General features: G+C 36.9%; 2 protein-coding genes across 2 annotated transcripts in view; both read left to right on the plus strand.

Moving 5' to 3' along the window:
• LOC129230228 (collagen alpha chain CG42342-like) overlaps positions 1-15,474 on the plus strand; it is a 196,401-nt gene extending 180,927 nt beyond the window's left edge. The window contains exons 14-19 of the mRNA XM_054864629.1: positions 488-541; positions 3,703-3,729; positions 5,018-5,053; positions 6,899-6,952; positions 13,847-13,930; positions 15,433-15,474. Of these exons, the coding sequence (XP_054720604.1) occupies positions 488-541; positions 3,703-3,729; positions 5,018-5,053; positions 6,899-6,952; positions 13,847-13,930; positions 15,433-15,474 (297 nt within the window). The remainder of the gene's footprint in view (positions 1-487; positions 542-3,702; positions 3,730-5,017; positions 5,054-6,898; positions 6,953-13,846; positions 13,931-15,432) is intronic.
• Positions 15,475-16,155: 681 nt separating this feature from the next.
• LOC129230229 (tRNA (guanine(10)-N2)-methyltransferase homolog) overlaps positions 16,156-20,568 on the plus strand; it is a 46,529-nt gene continuing 42,116 nt past the window's right edge. The window contains exon 1 of the mRNA XM_054864630.1: positions 16,156-16,254. Coding sequence (XP_054720605.1) covers positions 16,156-16,254 — 99 coding nt within the window. The remainder of the gene's footprint in view (positions 16,255-20,568) is intronic.

Raw genomic sequence — 20,568 nt, forward strand, 5'->3', positions numbered from 1 at the left:
GAAATGGGCGTGTCTATTCCATTTTACGGATATCGGCGTTTGCAGATGTATGTATGTTAGCCTCTAAATTAAGCAGAGTCTCATTCAAATAAGCCGAACACGCGCATCAAAATTTTCCTTTTCCTCCTCGTTCAGATAGACTCGTCGTAACTGGACGTTTGCCAATTCCATACAATCCGTAGTTGGACAGTATGTACTTGTAAAATCTAAATCGACACCAAAAAAGGCTTAAAAATAAACTGCTAATATAATAGCTACTTGTGGAACATATTTTGGAAAATATGGTACAAATCTTCACCAGCTGAAATTCTTATTATATTTCTTTAAAAAATTTAGTTTTTTTTTTTTCCTTCAACTAAGAAATAGTCTGCATTATTTTCTCAAGAATCTGCGATGTACATCGCGCTGTTTCTGCTGCCGGGAACGCATGCATATTTGCTCCTTCTCTGTCTTTTTCAGTATTTAACACTCATTTTATATTTTTTAGGGAGAACGTGGCGAATCGGGCTTGAAAGGCGAAAAGGGAGAACCTGGACTTCCGGTGCGTTACAGAATGTTATTAATATCATCAAAATTTCAAGACCCTGACGCATGTCATAATGTGTCTTTTATTCTCAATAATGAAGCCATTATTTATCACTTAGTATCTAAACCAAATCCATCCACGAACTTTTAAAGGGGTGGGGGAGGTATTCATAATTTTATACTTTGTCTATATACTATCCAGCCACAAAGCAATTCGAACGAACCCCTCTCAAACAGTTCAAAATCCACTGCACAAAAGCACGTTTTACTTCAAAACCTGTTCAGTTCATCACTTTATCATGCATGATTTATCACATCCAATGTACAATAGTATGGTTAACATCAACAACATTAGTGAAATAAATTACTTAATTGACTCGTAGTTTAGATTGCACAGGATAGTGCAGAGTAGGAAAGTGAGAAACCACGTGAATTTAATTGGAATTTAAATCGGAAATTAAGAAATAAAACTAAAAACGCGCTGATTTACTTCAAAACTAGCTCAATCCAAATTCTTTCTATCTGTAAATAGTTTTAGACTAAAAAAAGAAAAGAAAAAAAAAAGGTCGTACACCGAATGTTATTCAAAAAAAAAAAAAAAATGTTTTAAATAGTAAAAAAAAAAGTGTTTCACACACAGCGTGGAACACTTTTTTTTTTTTTTTTGTCTTTCCTGTAAAGTTTTAAAAAATAGATTGAGACTGGTTTTGATGCTAAAAACTTATAGAGTGGGGGCTAACCTAACCTGGCAGCATTGTGAAGGCTACTCAGATCCTATTCACAGCATTATGACGCCGCCAAGTTACTTTTACCCCAGCTATAGTGAATGAGACAAATGCAGTTCAATGCCTCTCATTTCAATGGCGGATTTACCATATGTGTCGCAACTGTCACAATTGCAAGGGACCCCACAAAGTAGGAGTTCTGAAGGGACTCCAAAAGGTACATGAAAAATATTTTTAAGTTCTGTTCAATTCTGATGGTCCCCAAAAAATGCATTGCGAAGGGCTCCCAAAACCTCTAAATTCGCCATTGCCTCATTGCACGTGATCAAAAATCTTGACTCTCACTACCAAACGGCACGACCTTGAGGGTTACGGATTTAGACAAAATTCTAGGTATAGTACAATTCCCACTGGGTATGAGCGCAAGTAAAGCGGTTTGACTGCATAGGCCCTAGTTCGGCTATAACGGGGCTCCAAAGTTGTTAATTTATAACTAGGATGCAATGGAGTTTCCTTTAAAATTACCACTTTTATCCCTTTTCCATCTACTGTACTGTAGTATGAGTAATTTGCATGCTTACCTTTGATTTAATTATGTTGGATACTAATTTTTAGTAAGTGGGGTTCTCAAATTTAAATTGGCTACTACTTTTAATTTCAAGAACTTGAATGTCAAAATAACATAGTTACAGGATATTTATCGTTTGCAAATGAAATTAATTATTTTCGTTTTATATTATTCGTTTGTTAGTAAAAAAATAATTGTCGTTTGCTATAAAAAACTTTTACTTTAACTGGATATTTATCGTCTGCTGTCAAAGATATCCGATATTGATAAGCAAACAGTATGAGAGGAGAAAAAGCTCTGATTTATTGCACATGGAACACACACACACACACAAAAAAAAAAAAACGCAAGATCGTTTCTACTTTTGAAATAACGTAGATAGTGCCCATAAATAAATACGTGTTCTCCCTCACACTGAATTTTCTAACAAAGGATGCCAAAGGTGTTGTTGAGATCGAACATAGTGTCGAAGTCTGAAATTCCAATGGAAACGTCATTGCATTTCTGTTACAAAACTAGCAGCTTTGGACCTTCGTTGCAGCCAAACCAGGGCCTATGCAGTCAAACCGCTTTATCTGCGCTCATACCCAGAGGGGATGGACCTATTGTTAAATTTTTGTCCTAATCCGTGACCCTCAAGGTGGTACCGTTTGGTCGTCAGAATTCGATGCAAAATGAGAGGCGCTTAAGCGCTATTTCTTTTCGCACATTAATTATTATAAGAGACAAAAATGTTGTTAAAATATCATGTATCACGTTTTCCGAATTTTTACAAGCTAAAAAAAGTTTAGTATTGCAATACCTTTTTTTTGAACTCAACACTTTAACCAGACTAAAAAAACTAAAATTATTTTTTTTTATTCGATGATACTTTCGAACATATTGATTTTTATGTACTCCCCTTAACAGTAAAAAAACTAAAATTATTTTTGTTATCTGGTGATACTTTCTAACATACCGATTTGCGTGTACTCCGGTAAGCAATAAAAAATTAATAATTTTTGATGTCTGGTGATACTTTCTAATATACCGATCTGCATGTACCCCAGTAAGCAATGAAAATGAATAATTTTTGTTTTCTGCTGATACTTTCTATCATACCAATTTGCATGTACTCCAGTGAGCAATTAAAAAAAAAAAAGAAATTATTTCCGTTATCTGGTGACTTTCTAACATAGCGTTTGCATGTACTCAAGTGAGTAATAAGAAAAATGAAATTATTTTTGTTATCTAGTGATACTTTCTAACATTGTAAAAAAGCAGTCGAAAACTTTGTACTATGGAATGAGTAAAACGACACAACGTGTACACATTACAAATAAAGCATTAAAATAGAGTTAAAAACTCAGCAAACAGCTGTTTCGGGGCTGTCAAATGCAAGCCATCAGTGCATAAAAGAAGAACGAAAAGCCCACACAATGTAGGCCAAACGACAAATGAACGAAAACTAGAAGGAAGCAATGTAAATGGACATGGAATTAATTTTTTTTTAAATAGATTTTGTATTACTTTCTAACCGACCGATTTGCATGTACTCCAGTGAACTATAAAAAATTTAAATTGTTTTTGCTATCTGGTGGTACTTTCTAACTTACCGATTTATATTGTAAAATCTTAAAGCATGAAGATTATTTTAAAAAATTAGAGTATTTTTTAAGAAATTTAAAAATCAAAATATTGGAAATTATTTTTTGCCAGTTGATTTGACATTATTTTTTTGCATGCTCCTGTCTTTTGTTATTATTATTATTTATTATTGTTAATTTCGTGTGTTTTATTATTTTAAATTAAATTTTTTAAACTGGTTACATTTTTTTTATTTTGGTTTTCTGTTTTGTATTATTTTCTATTTGTTGCGTTACATTGTTTTTCATTATTATGTAGGGTACTGATGGCATTCCTGGCTTACCGGTAAATTATACTTTTGATTCTTTTATTTTTTATTTGATTTTATCTGTTTAGTTATTTATTTTTTAATAGATCTTCAGCGCGTAAAAAATTAGACATATTTTCTAGCATCATAACAGTTATAACTTAGTGAAATAAATTCATAGAATATGCTTTAGTTTTCGCGACATGTTTTGCTTTTGTCTCAATTGTGTTACAAACTAATCTCACTTTTTTTTTTATTAACATATTTTACTGCATAAGATGTCAAAAAAAGTGCGTTCGTACAAGAATTAAAGTACGAAATGGCTTAATAAAATCTTAATGATATTCATATTGAAATCACATTTACACTGATGTGAAAGTTGTTATTGGGAAAGAATTTTCGCTGAAGTAGTAGTTTTAAGTGAAGTAATAACAAACTAATTAAATCATAATTGTTCATTCGGATGTTTAACTATCCAGACAGCTGTTTTAAAAACTTGCAACCAATATCGTTATCACTCAAATAGAAAGTGAAATCTGTTTTAATTTCTGAAAATAATGCTAAAAAGTAGAAAAATGATCAAATGAGGCAGTGAGAAGCAAAGGGGTGTAAATGAAAAACCAGTGCAAATGTTAGGAGAACCTCTCCTCTATTTTTGGGCAAGAGATGGTACTAGTAACCCTGGTAGGTGCTGATATACAGCATGATTTAGAAAAAAAAATCAATAAAGCCTACATAGAATCTAAACTTGAAACGCGTTTTCCCCAAAACTTTATAAAGCTTATATCCACTTATATCCCTTTGCTTCTCGCTGCCTCAAATAAGCTTTGTGATGCAATAAGTTTAAAATGAAAAACCAACTTTAATAAAGCAGAAAATCTCAGGAAAAATGCAGCATATAGCTATTTCAAGGCTACAATAGAGCCTCTTCATCAGTGCAAAAAACTCACCACACAACCAGAAAGTCGTGAGCGAACTGAGTTGTGAGGATTTCCTATAGGTTGATCCATTTGGTATAAATACTGTTGTCCACGTGGTTGACGCTCAGTTCGCGCACGACTGTCTGGATGTGGGGTAAGTTTTTTAACACTGATGAAGACTAAATGCTGCATTTCCTGAGCATTTTTGCTTTATTTATGTTGGTTTTTCATTTTAGTCATAAATTGTAAATAATTGAAAAATTAAGAGCTATAGTACCTTGTATACCTTATTCTCCCTTAAAGTCACCAGAGAAGAATGAGTTGATATTTTTCATGTCTCATTTTTGTGTTTTTAATGTTCGCAATTTGAGTTTAACGAAACCATTTTTTTTCTTTCCTTTTTCAGGGACCACGAGGAGATAAAGGAGACAATGGACCACCTGTGAGTTTTCAGAAACTCCGAGGAGTTTCTAAATTCTCAATTTAAGAGTTCTTATTCATTTATTGAAACCAAATGATGTTTTCTCAAAGAGTTGTGTTTAAAAGCACCTGTTTCCATTCGCATGCATTACATTCATATGCTTGTTGTGTCTGCACTTTAATCACATTGCATGCTTTTGTGCACTGACACGCCTTTTTTAATATGTAAACAGTTGGAACAAAACAACGAAGCAATTCGTCAAAAGAAATATTAATAGTTACCGTTTAAATATAAAAGTCAATATAAATATGTATGGTTAAATTTATTAAGAGTTATTGACACAGATTTCATTATTAGCACAGTTCATTCTGTACTAATGCAGAGACTTATTATTCAACAGAATAATAAATGAATAAAATAAATACATGTATGAATGAGATTACTTAATGAATTGATAAATGAAATAAATGCCATCAATGTTTCATGCGTCTGAATGTACCTAATTTTTTTGTTATAGGCTAAATTCACGCAAATGCTGTAGGATTTTTTATTCTCCTAACATTTTTTGCTAAAAATTTAAATCAATTTCAGAATCTAATCAGTATTACCTTTTGAAAAACAAAGTCTTGACAATAAAAATTTTTTGAACATTTTTATAGAACATATTTTTTCAGTAACAATTAAAAAATACATACATGCTCAATATTTCACTTTCCCCATTTCTATCAATTTTCGTTCTGAATCAAATTTTTATTTCAAATTGATTTCAAATGTTTCCAGCACGGAAATTCTCAGATATCTTAAGCAGAAAGTTCTCAAAGCGTAAAAAACCTTTCATTTATTAGTTTTATGTTTATATGGATCCCCCCCCCCTATTGACAGTTTTGTAACAGTTTGCAAGTGGTTAGAAGCATTTCGTAACTTTAAGTAATTACAGACAAAGAAAAAGTAATTTACGCTGTTACTGTGACTTCTTTATTTGCATATATTGCTACTAGTCACTGTTCAGTACAAATAATGACTTCATATCCAAATAATTCCTTTTTTTAACTAATCATTTGCATTACTTGCAAAACGTTACGTGCAGTAAAGAATTGCATCGAATCCCCACGCCTATATGTAATTAAGGTTGTCATTCAAATGCCATTACGTTACTACCTCTAATGTCAATTCCGTTTGCAATTGTATGTTCAACAGTTTGACGCATAATAGCATTTTATTATTCAACATTTATTAATTCTTTACACAGGGATGCCCCCGCCCTAAGAGCAAAGGCGCACTCACCCCCCCCCCCCCCCCAAAAAAAGAGAAAATACCCCTGAAAACTCCTCACTTAAAATTTCATTAGCGCAGTCTGCGCCATCCCCCCCCCCCCTTGGCGGGAACCCCTGCTTTTCAAACTCTCAAAGAAAGTGCCAAGTGCTGTAGTTTATTACAGCATTGAATATGACGCATCTCAGTGATGTTTATGATGTCTCAGTGGGAGTTATTGATGCATTGGAGAAAAGGCTGTACCGTGCTGTAGAATTATTGCACAATTGGTCATGACGCTGCGCATTACTATCGAATTATTGTAGAATTGATCATTTTTTTGTGCAATGCTGTAGAATTATTGCATAATTGATCATGACGCTGCGCATTACTGTAAAATTATTGCGGAATCTAGCATGACGCTGTTCAGTGCTGTAAAATTATTGAGGAATTGAACATGACGCTGCTCAGTGCTGTAAAACTACTGCGGAATTGAACATGATCCTGATCAGTGCTGTAAAATTATTGCGGAATTGATCATGACGCTGCGTTAGAGTAGAATATAGTTGACAATCATCGTGCTGGTAAGTGTTAAGCATTTCCACTACTTTTCAGGGACCACGTGGAAAACTTGGAAAAAGGGGTGAAAAAGGAGACAAAGGCGACCAGGTGCGCACCTATCTCTCTCTTTCTCTTGTGTCACTAACAATTTGTTATTTTTTCTTTTTTGCTACAATGGTACCCTCTGAAAACGTTAAGTCGTTTAGACTCTCTAAATCGTGTTGAAAATTCAATTCGTTTTAGAAAATACAAAAGCAATATCCATGTGATTAAATGTCAGTGGCGTATCTAGCACGAATGTCACCCAGGAGATAATTTATGGTGTCCCCTCCCCCCACCCGCCATGAAAAAAAAACTTTTCAATGTTTTACGTAAACATGAAACAATTGAGCAACTTTTTTTTTATTCATGCTGTAAAAAACATTTTGAGTTCGCAAATGTATAAAAGATAAAAAAAAAAAAAAAAAAAAACTATGAATGCATGTCTTATAAAACTTGGCCCTGACGCATATGCACTACATTTTCGTTGAAAACAATTTTTTCATTGTTTTTTTTTATGATTATTATTATGATTCTCTTTTTTAAAAATTTTAAGATTTATTCGCATGCGTAATTTATTTTTCGGTTTCTCGATCTCTGATTCATTTACACGTGCTACGCAGACTTGTAGGTATTTTCTTGTAGTTCTTTTTTTCTTTTTTAACCTCTTGTGTGTCTCAAGGTTCTTAAAACCGGTTTTAATTTCTTTTACATTCCCTTTTTTATACTATCAAAACATCATACATCAGTAACATTCTTTTATTTTTTCAAAGCATAGCGTCTACTATTTGAGAATTACTTTTGAAGTAACGGCGTTATTATTTGTCTATCTCATTCAGGATTTTTATCCTCGTCCATTTTCATGAGTAAATTTTACTTCTATTCTAGTTTTGATTTTACGGATATTCATTTGATCAAAGGCGGGCTAATAATAGTGAGACGCAGCTCGGTAATCATTCATTTATTATTCTTTTTAATGGTGCTGATTCCGTCTTTTCAAAAATGCTAGCATTATTTGTATAATTTCAGTTTATTAAATAGAAAAGAATGCGCTTGTTTATGATTAATTTTACTTGCTGCATTTGTAGAAGTTTAAGTAATTTAATAGCAAAAGAAAAACCTACATTAAAAATACCTGCAACCTACCAGACAGCCCGGTTATCACATCTGGAGACTACAGTTTCGTTCTCATTAGAACTAATCAGTCTCGAATAGTGAATAACCGAGCTGAAGGCAGATGAGAATCATTGAAATTGAGAGTACCAACAAATTGGTAGATAAAGTAGATTTATCTCACCAGCCAGTGTCCGCAACATGGTGCGGTTCGTCTCGTGATTTGAAGGCAAAGCTTGGGTATTTAGCAGTAAGTTACCGCCCCTAAGCCAGGGCTAAGGCAGAACTACATGCAATGTACCAGACATCCCGGTTATCACATACAGAACCTGCAGTTTTGTCCGAATTAGAACTCACGACTCTGGATTGGTGAATAACCGAGCTGTAGGCAGATATCATCTCATTGAAATTGAGAGTGCCCACAAACTGGCAGATAAAGTAGATTTTTCTCACCATCGAGTGCCCGCAGCATGGTGAGCTGCAGTGTTTGGATGTGATAACCGGACAGTCTGGTATATTGCATGTAGTTCTGGGCCTTAGTCTTGGCTTAGGGACGGTAATTTGCTGCTATTACGTTAAAAATACCGTAACTTTGAAAAATCCGCTCTAAAGCATGAAATCCTTTCTAGGTCTAGCCTTTGTTGTCATTGTTCACTTGGGAAATCTTGTCACTAAACAAAACAAACCTATCTTGCTCTTGAAATATCGTAAGAGTATACCGGGAAGCTCTTGGCTTTTACAGAGGGTACCAATGTACTTAAATGTATGTTTTGGTGTAAATAATATTGGTTTTATGACGATGCATTTGTCTGTCACTTGCACTTTGCACCTCACTTGCATGCTGTTTTTGGTAATTATTTTTTCGAGAACAGTGTGTTTTCTTTATATATATATATTTTTTTTATAAATGTGAGCTCTGTTACGCATCGTGCAATGTGTTTGCATGCTTCCTAATACTAACTCTATGGTTCTGCTGAAAATAATTTGAAGTTAATGACAATTATTTATCTCAAGAAGATTTTTTACATCTGTTATTACTGTCCAGTTGTTCTTATACGAGTTGAACAGAAAGACATAATGTCGAGCATACCAAAAGCGTTTTTCTTCTGCCAATTATAATGTTTGTTAAAGACATGTATGAAGGGAATGAAGCTGGAAGTTAGAGTTTCGTATGAGCCACTTACAAGACAGCGTTTTTTTTTTTTTTTCTTGTTCTTCTTAATTTTCCTATTTTAGCTGTATAAGTGCTCCAGTTACATACGTAAAACAATAGGGTGGTTTTTCGTAGGTGTAACTGCAGGTTCACGAAACCCGAAAGTAAGCACTTACAGACTGCAATTGATAAGAAACCAATCAATAACATTTGATACAGTTTCTAGAGTTAAATTTTGCTTTGTTTGTGACGTACTAGTTTCATTTCTATGTACTTTAGTAGAGGTGCTTATAAACTTTTATTTAGTACATTATGCATCTTGACCACTTGTATAGTCATGGTAAAACGTGAGGGTCGCACGCTGGTGCTAATATAAGACGTAATATAACTGAAGACCTTGATTTAAAAATCAGGGGAGTCTTGTGTTAAAGTAAAATAACGGAGGGAAGCACCTCCTCCCCCTTTTCTCGTCACCCTTCGACTGCACCACCGATCTTGACCGGTACAAACGTAAGGAAAATAAGTTCTCACCGTGATTTTTTTTTGAGCAATCACGATTGCTTATTGTTCTCACTTGACCGTCCTTGACGTTACGGTTCCTTTTTCAGCTTGGACCAAGGCTGCAGCACCACCGTCCACCGGCGGCGGCGCGGCTGGTCCTGAGCACTGTCCACCGGAATCCACTTTTGCTGGGCGGTGACGTCCATGTCCTACACACGCATGCTCATACACACTCCCCTACGTGCGCACGCCATTACACACATACGCACGAATACGTGCTCACACGTAAGCCTACACACACAACTATACACACGTAACCACCCAGAAGGAGGGACATGCTTGGGGGGGAGCCGGGGGGGGGGGGTCTTAGGGTCTTGTCGCAACTCGTGATTGCGAAAAACATAATTTGAATTCAAAGTTTCGGAATTCAAATTAGAGGGTTTTTTTTTTTTTTTTTTTTTTGAGCAATCACCATTGTTCATTGTTTCCACTTGACCGTATTTGATGTTCCTTTGATTTTTTACTTTTCTTTGCTTATAATATCAAACTCCTCTGGTCCACGGGCCTCCGCGAGCATGTGCCTCCGCCTGGGCAGTGGGTCCATGTCCACTGGAATTGACCTTTATTTTATTGCTGGCACTCTCGACTTTACACAATCCTCTTCAGACAAAAACAGCATCACATTTGAATTTTAATGTCTTGAATTCAAATTATTTTTCCGTAATTTTGATTGCTATAGGAGCCATTTGCAGAAACAAGAAAATCAACAGGTTGGGTCTTATCGCAATTCGTGGTTGCGAAAAACATAATTTGAGTTCAAGACGTCAAAATTCAAATAAAAGCCTGAGGCTGAATGCTGATTTTTTTTTTTTGAGCAATCACGATTACTTATTGTTCTCATTTGGCAGTCCTTGACGTTGTGATTATTTTTCAGCTTGGACCAGCAGCACCACCGCCCACCGGCGCGGCGGCGGCACGGCTGCTCTGGTCCTGACCACTGTCCCCCGGAATCCACTTCTGCTGGGTGGTGGCGTCCATGTCCTTCACACGCATGCTCATACACACTCGCCAACGCGTGAGCGCCTTTACACACATACACAGGACTACGTGCACACACTTAAGCCTGCACACACACTATACACACATAACCACCCAGGAGGAGGGACATGCTTGGGGGGGGGAGCCATTTCTAGAAACAATAACTGTAATGAGTGGGATCTTGTCGCAACTCGTGATTGCGAAAAACATAATTTGAATTCAAAGTTTCAGAATTCAAATTAGAGTTGATTAGAGGAAGAGGGTCACAGGTTTTTTTTTTTTTTACTTTGAACGTCATATTTCCCGCTTTTTCTGCATTTCACTTCCTCAAATACTCTAACCATCGAATGAGAAGTTTTGTACTTTCACTTTGCTACACCTACGCTATGGCGTTAAAAAAAATAGTTTGGTAGAAAATGGAAAATTACGGTATATACACTATGTACGTATATGTACCATGTTTCTCTTTTCAAGGGAAATGAAATGACTCATCAGACGGCGATTTAAAAAGTGGCCACAGTGGCCTGATCGGTAAGGCATTGGAGCGTCTGGTTGGTGATGAACTAAAGATTGCTCGGCTCCTGAAGTTGATCAGAAGACTGAGGGACTCCATCCAATTAGTAAACTGCTAAAAAAATGTTACTAGTGCTGTGGTAGGCACGGAGGACCCTTAGGTGTGTGCGTGACAGTGAAGAAAGGGAAAGGTTTTCACTAACATTTCCTCACAATTCGAAAAAAAAAAAATTCCTCTACTAATTTATTTTTCCCGAGTTTCGCCTTGAACACTCTCCGTATCTTTCTCACGATTTCTATGAAAAAATATATAACATTCTATTTCTTGACTTTTGAGGGTTCAACTTGAACCGTATTTATTTTTCTTACTGTTCCAAAAGGGAGCATTTTCTCTCTTGACTTCCTACGAAGGTGCGCTTTGAACACTTTCCTTATCTTTCTTACGACTCCAAAAGGAAACATTATTTCTCCCGATTTCCTCCGAGGGTTCACCTTGAATCCTTTTCTTGTCTTTCACACGACTTCAAAAGGGAACAATCTGTCTTCTGACTTCCTCCGAGGGTTCACCTTGAATACTTTCCTTATCTTTCTCACGATTTCAAAAGGAAACATTCTTTCTTCTGACTTCCTCCGAGGGTTCACCTTGAATACTTTCCTTATCTTTCTCACAATTTCAAAATGAAACATTCTCTTTACTAGTATTAGTACTGTTCATCTCACGATTTTTGTCGTTCGTTTAAAAAACGTTGTGGAAAACGAGAGACGCCAGGATCGTTAAAACCAAGAATTATCGAAACAAGTTTATTCGTGAAGCATCGTTGTTTGCTCTTAATTTTGAAAAGGCGCGGTGCGTATATAAAATAAAACATTTTTGTAGTTTTCTGAGTGCCAACAATAGTAAGGTGGACCATACTTCCTCCAAGGGTTCACCTTGAACAGTGAACACTCTTCTTAACTTCAATTACAAAACTGAAAATTTATATGTGATCTGGTGAAATGCTATACTGTTGTTTCAGAGTGTTTAAATTAATTCCAAATGTCCTTAACAACTAAATTAGATGCCTGATTTGGTTCCTCAGAAACTATAGTGAAACTACGGTTCTTGATGCTTTTCCCCTTCCAAAAATCTTATGTATTGTTACTCTCAGCTCGTACAGCTTGTGAATGTGATCTTGCTGAAATTGCTGTTGCCATTTAATTTTTCAGAATTAGTTTTAGGAAATGAATTTCAGAAAAACAACACCAGTTCTCGTTGCCATGAAAATTAAAGAAACGTGAAAAAATAAGTAATAATGAAATACATCAAGGATAAAACAGGTCCACAGACTTCCTTACATATGCAAATTGCTCAACAGCATAATGGGATACGATAACTTAAATCGCTCTCATCTAAAAGGATAAGTGAATTTATCACTAAGTAAAGCCTTGACAAATCATTCCATGAAGACCTTATACAGTATATTTGGTTTTATTTATTTGGCAGATTATTTAATACTAGAAAGTCGTCCGTCAAGGTATGACAGGTGAAAATTGCTTCTCTTCTTCTACATTTGAACGAAGCCATTGCCTGCTTGGTGATATTTTGATAGATGAAATTGCAACCCTAACTCCGGTGGATTAATCCTAAACTCCAGGAGATAACGTTCATAGTTGACCACTTTTTCGTTTCTTACAGTAAAACAGTTAAGTTACTGGATCCAGTTCCGCCTTGTTACAATAAAGCCTCTCCCTGCATGTCAAACATTACCAAAACACATTATCAAATTATCATGCCGTGGCTCGAGTTACATTGTTGAAACACGCGAGTTGCTCGATCATTGGCTATTATATTTATGAGGATACAAAGGAATTCATAAAATGGACGATATGATTAGTTGTTGATGTTGTCGTGTCTAATGTAGTGCAGAGTGCGAAAGGTTTACATGCCTCCTTAAGTCTTGGTGACATGATCTGCTAATTCTGGAGCCCGTTGGCTGTAGAGGATTTCAATTGGTGGTGCTCCTAGTTGGATGAGGGAGCGAATAATGGTCTGGCAATTAAAAATATGATCTGGGGGTTAGTTGTGAATGGGGACAGTGCTTGCAGATGGCATAGGATTTAATATTAGTTGGTAATATCTTCATGTCCTTGAAATGTCCAGTTCGTAGCCTAGCTATTGTAGAAGAGAGATTTCTTGAGCAGTGAAGGTCGAAGATTGTTGCCTTCCTGAATTGCTGATTGTAGATCCTTCGCCTGGCAACAGCAATATGATTAGTAAAAATAACAAATTGAAATCAAGACTGTAAAGTTTTATTCCCAGGTAACCCATATTTTTCTTTTGTTAGAATTTTTCCCTTATCTGAACTTCTGTAGGCTTTCGTGGCCTATGAAATAGTAGAAATTATTTTCCGCTGAAATTCATCCTTTCACTTTAAATGCAATAAAATTTTCGAAATCATACTTCGAAAAGATTTTTGTAATACGATACATTAAAAATTTGGGTTTAAAAAGTTTTTTAATTTCCGACTTTGCTGGCTGAAATTCGAACGTTGTTGTAAATAGAGGCTGAAAATAAATCGTTTGCTTTGTGGGTGAAGAGTGAGGTGCAGTGCAAGGCAGCGTGTTGGATCCATTCCTGTCCAACCCCTGCTCTTCTTTTCTTTCAGGGCGTTCCGGGACTAGACGCCCCCTGTCCACTCGGGCCGGACGGACTACCTCTACCTGGATGTGGCTGGAGACCACCAAGCGGGGTACGAAACTGCTACTTATGCTGATACCACATCGAATACGACGGCGCAAAATACATACACATTAACCGCTTTCACATAAGACTTTTGTGCTGTCGCAAATAACTAACCCCGGAAAAAACCGTTTGGAAACTTCACAGTTCACATGTGAAATGAGGTTGTCCCCGAGGAAGCTGTATTGCCCAGTATCCTTAGTGGCTATACCCAGCAAGTAAACAAACTTGTTTTGCGTAGTGCATTCTGGGTTTCCTGAAAAATTCAAATATGTTTACAAAAACGCTTCCTGAAATGCTACAAGTTGCGTGAATGCAGACTTTCACTGCTATGAAAAATATTTTTAGCTACCAATTTCAAAATATGATCAGCGTTTTTATTAAGTGTTTCGGTTTCAGCTTCTTTACTGTCTGTCTAGATTGACTAAGCCCCAAAAGGAAGCCAAAAACAGTCTCCGGATACTGTAGCTTTGCAAGAAGTGCAGATGAATAAGGGGCTAGATATCTGCTTGCAGTTCTGCGTTAGTTTTGGCCATGTTTTCTAAAATTCTTAAGGGGCTTTCCTTGTGAATCAGAATGGGGCCAAGTGAGTGCTATAATCATACGCAAGGTTTCTTGGAGGGTTCCTGATTTTATTGAGAACGTTTATTCCTCATATATGAATTCCTCAGAAAACTTCCAGGTTATTTTCATGAAAGTCGCTGAAATTTATCTCGAAACCTTCCTGGTTTTTGTCAGATACGTTACTGTCAGAATTTAAGCACATTTGCTGCCTTTTGTTTTTCAGGAACATTTCTGAATTGTTTTTACCGTGTGACTTCGTCCATATACTTTAGGAGCTTTCTTGGTAGATCAGGAAAGTTTAAAGCTAATTACCATAAAATTATCTAAGTTACCTAGGAAAATTCCAGATTTATTCTAGAGACATGACTCGTGTTTATTGTAAAGTTTTCTGAATTCTTCAAAAAGGTTTTAGGTTAATTTAAAGAAGGTTTAGCAAGTAACTTTCCTCTTCTTTTGCTGAATGTATTCCTGGCAGACTTTATAGGCTCACTAGCTGCCTATTATTTTCCAGGAACATTCCTGAATATTTTTTGCAGTGTTATATTTCAAGTCTAGACTCTGATGTAACAGACTAAGACTCTTGTCACAGTAGCATGTGCTGGATCTTTGAAATGCCCATGCAATGTGCATCGTTGTTAATTTACACTTGTATGTTTCCTTAAGTTTTTAACTTTAATATTTTTTTATGGTGAGTACTATTATTTCATTATCACTATTCATTTAATCTTTTTAACACTGCAAGCAAAAACCGAACAGCTCGTTACAGTTAACCTTCTCCCAACCAATCGCTTTTCTTCCATCGCTAAATGCAGAGCATTTAGCGAGGTAAAAAAGAGGTAATCTATGTAGAAGAAAAACCTATGCACAACGTAATAAATACACTGTTTTATTTTTTCTGCTGTCATAGAAATGTTATGATTCTGATTATTTGCTACTTTTCTCATACAGGTTGTTATAACACCACCTACCACACCTGTTCCAGCGGCGTAGCCTCATCAAGGACTTAGAACGGTGAAACACTGCCACGAACGTCAAGAAGAAAGTACGTAGCATACATTTCTTTTTGTCCCTATGGTTAAAGCTTTTGTTATTCAGGTTTGCATAATCTATCACTTTATTTCTTACGGAAGCTGGTGATCTGTTTTGAAATACAATGATTGAAAATATGTTGATTAAAAAACTGATGTTGGCAGATGGGAAACTAGACTTGTCTATTTTCAGACGGGACATTTTTGTTATCAATTAGCAAAACCAAATTCGTTAAATATAATTTTGCTGACGTTACCAACAATGTAGTTCAATGCATGTAATATATTAAGATATTTCTATTTCTAAGCTGTACGCTATTAGTAGTATTATAACGCAATTAGTAGTACGCTATTGTAGTATTATTATTAATCTTATTATTGTTATATTGTAGTAGATTTCCGATTAACCGGGATGGTCGGGAAATGCCTCGGCCCGGATAAGCGAATTTGCCGTACAATCAGTCATGGAAATTTTGATTTGAAGAGTTGAACAAGAAAAATATTTTTAAATTGTGATAAATTTTAATTTTTCTCTAGATATGCTACACAAAGCTCCCCCCTCCCCTCTCCTCCCCGCGTTCCATAAGAGTACTCCCCTCCTTTTGGAGGATCTCTCAGGAAGGGGGGGGGGATATTCGGGAAGATGGGGGCGTCTCGGACAATCCGCAATCCGTTCCTGGTTAATCGGAAATCTACTGTATTATGTATGCCGATATATCTTGAACATCATGTCATCCGGAAAGTAAGTTTCCCGACGTCACTAAAAAAAAAAAAAAGAATAGCCAAATTACTTAGAAAGATTTCTTGCAAAATATAAAGCAATATTTTAGCTACTATCTGCATAAGACTCACGGGAATTGCAATATACTTGTCATACCATGGGGTACGTTTTTATAATCCATTATCATAGAAGTCTGCCACCGGAAAGAAGCGAGCATGTAGTCATTGTCAATGGGCGAATTTATAGAAATTTCTTCAGGTGCAAGAATAGGTGGAAGTCGCTGGTAGCAAGCTCGCTACTATAGAGTAGATCAGGGCTCCGCAACCGGTGTGCCGCGGCACACTGGTGCGCCGCGACAAGGAACCCGGTGTGCCGCGGTATTTTCGTAGTTATATAAAAAGAAAGAACCTTGACGTATTTTATGTTAAAGATACGACCGAATAGTGTTTGTATGGTTCTGTAACTTCTCAATTTACTCTGTCGATCATGTGTAATAAGACATACCCGACAAGGGAAGAGGCGGGATTTGCTGCCCCACCTCTTTTAAACTTCTTGTGATCCTATTACTTTCAGTTTTTGAAAACGGATTCTAATTTCCACAAAATAAACTAATTATACTGAATTTTTTCTAAATCTTTCGTAATGGGAGTATCGCCCCCTCCCACAGGCAGGGATCGTACCCTCCCGCCCAGAATTTTAGCCCCAGCTTTAACTTTTCTGTTTCCCTCTTTTCCAGTTCCGACACTAATTTCATTTTATTGTAGTTTCTCAAAGCTCGGTTCTGAGACTTAGCAAAGTAGAAATTAAAACCATACACTGTTTCCTCCATCGTGAAGCTCTCGTGGCAAAAAACTTACCAGATGACCTGAAGTCAGCTTTGGCTGAAGTTGTGAAAATCGTGAATTCCATTAAAATCGAGGCTGCTTAATTCTTCACGTATACTTTGTGAAGAACTGAAGGCAAATCACCACTTCTTACTTCTTCACACAGATTCGCTGGCTTTCATGTGGTAAGGTACTATCGAGAATTTTCGAATTGAGGGACAAGGTACGAGAGTTTTTGATTTTAAAAAACGAACTGCAGTACGTCAGTTTGTTGCAAGATAAATATTGTCTGGGAAAACTAACTTACATGGCTGACATTTTTGAACACCTTGACGAATTGAATCGGAAAATTCAAGGACAAGAAGAGAATTTGGGTTACATGTATGGACAAGCTATAAACGGGTTCAAATCAAAAATTCAGCTGTGGAGAGAAGAAGTAGATCATGGCTCATTGGATATGTTCAAACGGACCGTCAACATGGTATGTAAACGAAATGACATGGAAGAAAAGCTGTTGAATGTGGTGGCAGAACATTAAGTCATACTTCAGGACAAGTTTAAGCACTATTTCAAGAATATTAACATGGAACAGTATGACTGGATTCGCGTTCCATTCTCTTCATCTGCGGATGTCTCAGTTAAAGACCTTTCTTTGAAGGCGCGAGAAGAATTTATGGACCTCAAGAGCGACCGTACTTTTAAACTTAAGCTGAGCGAAGTGCTTCTGGACGAATTTTGGTTGCTGGTTAAAAATGAGTATCTCATCATCTCTTGTCTTGCTATTGATGTGCTGCTACCATTTTCAACTACATATCTTTGCCAACTCATCTTCTCAACCCTCACAGCTCACACTTATAAAAAAAAAACAGCAAGAGATCATCTCTAAAGAACCTGCTCAAGAACTTCGTGTAGCTCTTTCCAGCATAGAGCCAAACTACAAACGGCTTTGCTCCTCAAGGCAAGCTCAAGTGTCTCATTAGTGTCAAACGGAAGTTAGGTGCTTGGTTTTAATTTCTTGCTTGCTTTTTTCTTGAGACATTTTTTGATTAATTGTTTAACTGCAGCGTGCACTTTAATGACATGTTTGACAGAAATGCTTTGAAACATATATCAAGTATAATTTTCTGTGAAATCTGATATAGGTAATTTTGTTGTTTATCATCACCTTCAATACATTCCAAATGCAGTAAAACCCATCCTAACGGACACCCCTTAAATGTGGACACTCCTCTTATGCGGACAGTTTTTAATTTCCCGATTCCAAGGCAAATAACATTATTAAACCCCTGTCCACTGGACACCCCTCTATTGCGAACAAAAAAAATTGTCCCGTTAGTGTCCGCATTAGAGGGATTTTACTGTATTTCTACTTTCTAAATAAATTTAAATGCACTAAGTTAGTTATAATTGTATTATTCATATGAAAAAAGCCCCCCCCCCCGTCTTTCTACCAGTGAATGATAAGAACATTTCTATATTACCATTGCGAAATTAAGTTTAATGTGCCCCGTTGATCTAGAAATTTCTTAAGTGTGCCGCAAAGTAAAAAAGGTTGAGAAGCACTGGAGCAGATAATAAACCACCTCCCAATGAAACTTCCGCTGCTGACAAATGAGGAATTTGCTAAAAGCGGGCGAACAACTCTGACATATTCGTTTCATTTTGTCGGCGAACATCTATGATAATGGAAGGGCCCGGGGTGGTGGCCTGTTCGGTAAGACGTCGGACGCGTAACCGAAGGGGTTCGATGCCAGTCGGTCGATGACCATTCCTTGTTCGTTAATGATGACTGGGACTAGAGAAGAGACGGGCTCAGCCCGGGCCCAAAGCGGGCTCGGGCTCTAGAACCGAAAATAGGTTCATGCTCAAGCACAGATATTCAATCGCCAATCTCCATACAAATTCAAAGCAAATAAACATTTTCCTACTGTGAGAAAATGAAAGGAACATTTAAATCAATTCAATCAATGTCAAATTTACCCCCCCCCCCCCACCCGAAAAAAAACCAAATATATAAATTAATTAACGCTTATTTATAGTGTTTTTTTTTGAGCAATCACAATTGCTTATTGTTCTCACTTGACAGTCCTTGATGTTCCGGTTCCTTTTTCAGCTTGGACCAGGCCTGCAGCACCACCGTCCACCGGCGGCGGCGGCGCGGCTGGTCCTGAGCACTGTCCCCCGGAATCCACTTTTGCTGGGCGGTGGCGTCCATGTCCTACACACGCATGCTCATACACAGTCGCCTACGAGCGCACGCCTTTACACACATACACACGCCTACGTGCACACACGTAAGCCTACACACACGCACACAACTATATACACGTAAGCACCCAGGAGGAGGGACATGCTTGGGCGGGGGAGCCATTTCTAGAAACAATAACTCTAACCAGTAGAGTCTTGTCGCAACTCGTGATTGCGAAAAACATAATTTGAATTCAAAGTTTCGAAATTCAAATTACAGTTTTTTTTTTTTTTTTTTTTTTTTTGCGATTACTATTGCAATATGTCATACAGTAATGCATTTGAAGTGGAGCATTTTAAGAAAATTTAGAAACTTCTCTCTGTTAATGAAGAACATTTGACGTAACATTTTTCATTAACAGAGAGATCATGTCAGACTGTAGAAGGCTCGTATAAGAAAGTTTCCTTCGGTTCGGAGCGGGCTTGGATTTCGGTCCGAGACAATATCACTCGGCTCGGTTACAAATTTTCGGGCTCGGGCTCTCAAAAATGAGCCCGAACTCATCTCTAACTGGGACACTTTAATATGTCATGGTCACAAAGTCCTCCGATTGAATCAATACCTCTGGGGGTGCTGGACCAATCTTCTGGTTTACTCGGTCGGCTTCTGGTCTGGAGCAAAAAATCAGAGCTGTCTTCAGGGCCCCATCCAACTGATTAAACCACAGATAGTGGTAGGTACTGGGGGGGGGGGCGCCTGGAATGTAATATGAGATGATAATGGAATCAAAAACTTATCCACGGTTAGACAAATACAATGCCTATGGTTGTGAGGTTGAGAAGTAGATGAAATATTGGTGTATCTTGTGCAATAAATCTTTCCAGGGAATTATTGTTTGTTTCTTTTCAATTGTTGTGGGAAACTTACTGTCCGATTTACCGTCTTAGAAAAAAAAAATGGTGCAATAATCTCTTTTTTTTTTCTTTTAATTTCAGATGTAAAAGACAAAGTTTCAGTGCAGGACACTGTTGTGTGTTAGCAGCTAAATATTTGTTAAGCGTGTGGATGTGAGTGGGGCAAAATATGGCGACAACAGTAATCAACCCTCCATCTCTATATAAAATGAAAACTAAACTTGTTAGGAATTATTTGCGGGTTGTTCTCCTCGTTCCCCCTCCCCCCTTTTTTTAGAAACGAACTCTTTTCCAACCGGCCTAAAAGAACGCTGGAACTTAGAAATTTAGGAAAATGTTGCTGTGTTCTTGTGTTGTGGATTACATGTTCTCATAGTTTTAACGTGAAAGAAGAAAGCTGGCTGTTTGC

The sequence above is a fragment of the Uloborus diversus genome, chromosome 9 (genome assembly GCF_026930045.1).
Source record: "Uloborus diversus isolate 005 chromosome 9, Udiv.v.3.1, whole genome shotgun sequence".
In the NCBI taxonomy this organism is placed as follows: domain Eukaryota; kingdom Metazoa; phylum Arthropoda; class Arachnida; order Araneae; family Uloboridae; genus Uloborus; species Uloborus diversus.